The sequence below is a fragment of the Fundulus heteroclitus genome, chromosome 13 (genome assembly GCF_011125445.2).
Source record: "Fundulus heteroclitus isolate FHET01 chromosome 13, MU-UCD_Fhet_4.1, whole genome shotgun sequence".
NCBI lineage: Eukaryota > Metazoa > Chordata > Actinopteri > Cyprinodontiformes > Fundulidae > Fundulus > Fundulus heteroclitus.
In genome coordinates, this window is record NC_046373.1 from 12,319,761 (window position 1) to 12,325,863 (window position 6,103).

The 6,103-nt window shown below is 38.2% G+C and overlaps 2 protein-coding genes across 2 annotated transcripts; one reads left to right on the plus strand and one right to left on the minus strand.

Moving 5' to 3' along the window:
• On the plus strand, positions 1–1,330 carry rbm48 (RNA binding motif protein 48; the record flags this gene model as incomplete). The annotated part of the gene is given in 4 exon segments (XM_036145068.1): positions 1–152; positions 253–398; positions 508–1,064; positions 1,146–1,330. Coding segments are annotated over 4 exon segments (918 nt in total), but the record flags the coding sequence as incomplete, so codon positions are not given.
• efcab1 (EF-hand calcium binding domain 1) lies at positions 1,077–3,949 on the minus strand. Its single transcript, XM_012861601.3, has 6 exons — positions 3,808–3,949; positions 3,507–3,665; positions 3,042–3,146; positions 1,731–1,882; positions 1,493–1,597; positions 1,077–1,400 (listed from the first exon to the last, which is right to left on the minus strand). The coding sequence occupies exons 1-6, from the start codon at positions 3,881–3,883 to the stop codon at positions 1,350–1,352; spliced, it is 648 nt and encodes a 215-aa protein (XP_012717055.2). The 5' UTR covers positions 3,884–3,949; the 3' UTR covers positions 1,077–1,349.
• Between the last annotated feature and the right edge of the window lie 2,154 nt (positions 3,950–6,103).

The window sequence follows — 6,103 nt, forward strand, 5'->3', positions numbered from 1 at the left end:
CAAGGGGTCCCCGCCATCGGCGTGATGACGGAGCTGATCCAGCTGTGCGCACTGTACGGCGTCGTCGAGGAGTACCGTCCCCTGGACGAATATCCAGCCGAGGAGTTCACAGAGGTCTATCTCGTCAAGTTTCAGAAACTAACAAGCGCCAGGTACGCTGTGTGGGACTTGCTTTGGTCAGGAGGCTTCTGCGGTGAAGCCAAGAATACCCGCCGTATGATTTTTTTTTTTGTCAAAAATGTCTCGTTTCAGAGCAGCGAAACGTAACATGGATGAGAAGAGTTTCTACGGCGGCGTGCTGCACGTGTGCTATGTCCCTGAATACGAGACGGTGGAGGACACCAGGCTGAAGCTGCAGGATAGAAGGAGTTATATAGCGAGAGCAGCTCGTAACAGAGGTATGATTACATCAATCGATATATTTTAAGTCTCTAGATTTGAAGGATAGATTTAAGATGTTCATGTTTTGACATATGTTGTTGAAACTCTTTATTTCTCTTTCATCAGCAAAAGAAAGAGAACATACAGAAACAACACAAGAGAGTCCTACGTCATCAGATGCAGCCACCTCATTAAGCAAAATCCTCACCAGACACGAGGGAACATTTAAAAAGGAAAATACAAGAGAGGTCTTAAACGTCAGCCACCATTCTGAGTTTCCTCCCCTGCCCCTGCCACCCCAAGAACATTATTCATTCAGACAGAAAAGTTACCGTCGAATTGTACCAACAGAGGATAAAATGGGGACTTTGCATAATGCCTTATCTCATCTGGAACAAGAGCAAGTTGAGAGCTTAGGCGCCAACGCAACCACCTCCGGCAGGGACAGAGACACTGAAGGCAGATTGGGTTCAACTCCTGTTTCTGGAGTCCAATTTCTTCCGAGGATCGCTCGCTTGGAGAACAGAAAGCGCAAAATGGAAGAGTCTGAGGAGCTTGCAGCGTCCGGTTCTGGAAAAAACGAGCCGTTGATTGGACCTAGATTACCGGAGCCACCAAAACTGGACATGGAAGATGAGTCATTAAACACAACTGTCAGCCATATCAGGAGCACAATGAAGAAGGTAGTCGTTCAGTTGTTTTAATTTTTTATTTTACATAACAAATATAGAGTCACAATGTTTGTCTGTCTGTCTAATTCTTAGGTGGGATCTGTTCCGGACCTTAAGCCAGTCGAGAAGAAGGCAAAAGCGCGTCGCCGGATATAAACCGGACCGATGTCTACCGCTGCTTTGGAAACTGAATCCGTCTCTTTTCAGATTGCATTTATTTACATATTGTAAATCAAATATAAGCAGATCCTGTATTATTAAAGACAGAGTTGAAAGTGTAAATGAATACAAGTAGATTCATTGTTCGTGTTGCTCTTGAAATACAAGCTGCTCAAACTTCTTAATATGCTGAAAGATAAACAAAAAAAAAAAAAAACATTATCAGCTTGAACGTCTGATAGAAATGAAAGATTTATACATTTTATAATTTGGGAGATTACCATGGGATCAGGGAGGCAGGTTCCAAATGCCTCCAGCAAAAGGTTCTCCGCTTGTACCGATTTTTTAAAGTCCTCAAAAGACAGTAGGCTATCGTGGTCATGGTCCTACAGGGTTGGAAGGAGGCAAGAGTTAAATCATTTACAGATGAAAATGTAATTTTGAAACTCTTATTGATGCCCCGGATAAAAGGTTTTCAACTGCAAACAGACGATCGTATTAGAACAGTGATCTTCTCACCATCGTCTTCATTGTGATCTCAACCACTTCTTTCAGCCCCTCGTCCGGGTCCTCCTCGGTAGGCTGCTTGATGAAGCTCTGCTTCAGCATGTGGAAAATCTCTTCTTTGGAGATGTACTTGTCATCATTTAGGTCGTACACTTGAAAGCAGTCTGAGTCATGCAAAAAAAAAAAAAAAAAAAGGGTTACCTGCTTGGAGTATGGAGGGCCACAAGTGCCATAGTGTAAAGAATCTATTATTTTTTAAACGTCATTACATTTAATATCCAAATAAATATATCAAATAACTCTCCACCCTGATCTTTACAAATATGTTAATTAAATGTATACTGCAATACTGTTTACATTTGGTATTTCTTTAAAGTGGAAATCATGCTAATGATGTAATGATAGCTGTGCTGTAGTGTGCCATGAAATAACAAAATGTCACAGCGGCACTCCCAGTAGATCTTAATGTATAGGGTTCCTACACAGTCTTATAAAGTAAAATAAAAACTGGAAATGAATGTTTAATTAAAAATTAAAAGTACTAATTTACCACCTGTTTGGTCATTAGCCAACTTTAAATTCATGCTAAATTGGACACGGTATTCTTAAACAGAGTCAATCACAGAACAACTGCTATATTTCTGATTTTTTATAAGCAACGCACTAAAGCTTACATACTGCAATTTAAAGAATCTGAAATAAATCTAGTATGCACCATTTCCTTGCTTGACATCCCCAAAAGCAGGATTTTGAAATATAGCTGAGCTAAGTGGGATTAGATGACACAAAAGCACCAAACGCCAAACATTGGAGGCCAACTTCAGTATCACTCCATTATTTAAGGGAATATCACAACTACAATTCAAGCAAGTATAAAGGTAATACTTTGTTCTCAAATGTCCATAATTTTAAAACAATTAGACTTTTGCGTGTTGAAAAGTATGGAGCTTTGTAATGAAAAATGTATGGGAACCCTCAACACTTGATTGCTTTAAAATACACTTATAGAGCAATTTGTTCTGCAACTGGTGTTCTTGGTTTAGTCTAAAAGAAAAATCTAAATTCACGATGTTCTGCAACACATGACCAAGAGTCTAAATAATGGAATAATTATAGATTATAATTTTTAATCAATAGCATATTTAATTATGTTTATAATAAATGTATCAAGTTGTGTATATTTGATTAAAGGCATGTTTAAGTAGATATAACAATTGATTAATTTGTTGACCAGTGGCACCTTTGGACTTCCAAAACTGTTAGTATTTTTGGAGAGAAAGACAGGGGGGGAATGAGTTTAAAAGCACAGAGCTGAGAACTTGCACTTCATTCTCTCATCGAGTGTCCCACGAAGAAAAACAGCATGTCCTCTGATCCACTCCTCCACAGTGACTGTACCATCGCCATCTTTGTCAAAACACCTGAAAACTGAAAGACAGAAATTACTTTTGGAACCCTGTGATCTTCTGACTTTTGGAACCCTGTGATCTAAGAGATTAAACAGATGTCTAGAGTTGTTAATTGGTCTTTAAAAGCATGAATTTCAATGGAAAACAGGACAAAGACCAAGGGACTTTACTGTTAGTGCTACAAAGACAAGACATTTTTGTTATTTAGATTTAACTGTTGGTCATTCATTGTTTTACTAAAAACATGTTAATAATCAAAAGACAATTTTAAGATTGTTGATTAAAAAAAGAAGCCTAAAGACTTGACGTTTGTCATCCAGGGTTGGATTGTAACAAATCCGGTCAAACGCGTCAGAAAAGGCAACAGATGTGGCAGTACCTCCGTCCATCATCATGGCGTTGGTCAGTCCGAAGACGTTCTGCAGTATGCCTCTGAACCTGCCTCTGTCCAGGCCGTGGGCCGCCTTACCTCGGCTCACCTGATCAGCCAGAAGGGAGTTAAAGTGCTGGATCAGACACTCGATCTCTGCTTTAGTGACTAGCAAAGCAAAAAAAAAAAAAAAACGATGTTATTAAATGCATGGTAGTGCTTTATTTATTCAATGCTTGTGATGATCAGCGATACTTTATTATAAAAAAAAAAACAAAGCAGCCAAACCCCAAAGTAGACCACAACTCACAATGTTCCACTTTTTTCGAGAGGTTTTCAGCCTGGGTTTGTATGGCCTTCCTGGTCTTCGCCGACATTTCCGTCATTTTCAGCAGCCAGCAGAGACACCCCCGTTTCAGCGAGGCGGTTGTTGACGTGACGTCTCCATGGCAACGTCGAGGAACTCACGTTTCAGTCCCGGGGTGTGCGTGCGCAGTTGAGATTTTGAAAAAAAAATCTAAAACATGGCTATAAGATTTTTCTTCCAAATAGCTCCTTTAGGTTAGGCCGATCGCGGCAGATTTGGAGACAGCGCACATTTAAACATTAATTTTCAAGTGTTGCCACAGGTTCTCAGTTGGGTTCATCGCCTAATTTGCATTTTTATGGGTCAGACCGTTTTTGGCAAGACAAAAACCGATTAAAAACAATTTAAATATGTTTAAAACTACAAATGAACTTTTTGAAATAAAGTATTGATTTTAACACTTTACCTGAGCCCACTCAAATTTTTTTTTTTTTTTTTTATTTTTTTTTTTTTTTTAAATATCACATTTAACCAGCTCCCGGCACACACAGTGGACAAGGTTAAGTGACTGAGGCTGTGAATCAAATGCAGGGAATTATTTCAAAGTAACAGCTTCAAGAGAAAAAAAAACACTACCTAAAAAAATTTTTATATATATATATATATATATATATATATATATATATATATATATATATATATATATATATATATATATATATATATATATATATATATATATGTATATATATATATATGTGTGTGTTATTTGTTTAGGGTATTTATGTCCTGCTTTGTAATCCATGGCGCGTGCGTGATCCATTTGTATTGTGGAAACGGAGTGGAGTGGCTCTGCTCTGATTGCAGGCAGGGCTGGCACCATGAGGCTGCTTAGGACAACATTAATGCTTAGGAAGTTGGAGGGGCTCATGGCCGCACTCCCTGCTCCCTACAAAGACAGTAAAACATTGGTGCTTTCTTGGGAATTCAGCAAACTCGCCAGTAACAGAAAAGAGTCGCTAGTTGCTTTTTAGGGGGAAATGTCGCTAGAAGGGTCTGCAAAGTTGCTAAATGAAAAACTAGCTAAGTTGTGTTCTGCCCCCATCTCAGGTCTTTTATGGCCTCTGATGGGGTTTTCTTCCTGTATTTCCCTGTATCTGGCTCCATCCAGCCTTGTATCAACACTGACCAACTTCCCAGCTCAAGAGCAGCAATCCCACAGCATAATGCTGCCACCGTGTATCATGAAAAGGCATGATGTGTTTAGGCCAATATGCAGTAGTAGGGGTCTGGATTCTACAGAGGGTAGTGAAATGCTAAATCAGCGTTCAAAACACATTTCAAAAAAGTTGCAAATCACAATTTTGAAAAATGAAAAACATAGCTGTCATGTGGTTAAATCAATGATGAGTGTGTATGTGTTGTCATCGTCTTCTTGACGTTCACATTCTTTAACCAATAATAGTAATAGTAATAATAGTACCTCTATGCATTGGTACTTTATGGCAAGCTACAACAGGCAGTGGTTAAATACTCCACACCAAAATTAAAAACTCCTTTAAAAACCCGATACGTCATCAGTTGTAAGCGTCTCGTTTTATGCAAACAGACGCACCTTTATTATGCTGATCAAATAACAACATAGAAGTAAAGAATCACTATGATGTTCCTTTTTTAATGCTTAGGCTTTTAGTCCTGTATAAAGTAATGCTCATTATTTGTAAAAAAAAAAAAAATCAGGATGTGTTTCTTTTATCTCATGGCTTTAAGACTAAAGATGTCAAACAAGAAAAATATCTGTTTTATTTTAAGAGTGGAGATTATAGTATATTATTTGTAGCAAAGTGTTAGGATTATAACTGAAGTTACTGATTTTGGATCAAAATGTGCAACTAATTTTAAAACCTGACATGAGTTTCATTGAACCCAGTAAAAGCCAATGCACTTTTACAGGGTGGTTATTCTTCCAAATGAGATGTCTTTTTTTTTTCTGATATCATCCCAGCTGGGAGCAAAAAAATCTCTCATTGCCATCTGCTGGACGACACCAGCAGGTTTTCAAACCGTGATTGTGTCAGCCGCTGTCCCTTTGATGAGAAAGATAGAGAAATCATGACTAAGATTTAAAATCTTTTTGTAAAAGTGTAACTTTGTCTTCTGTTTAGGCTCAAAACCTTATTATTGTTAGTCCTATATATCATTTGGTTGCAAAGTGTGTTATTATAAGGATCAAACACTAGATGGCAACAAGCTGGTACAAACGTTAAAGCAGAATCACTCAAAAATATCTCTCTAAGAT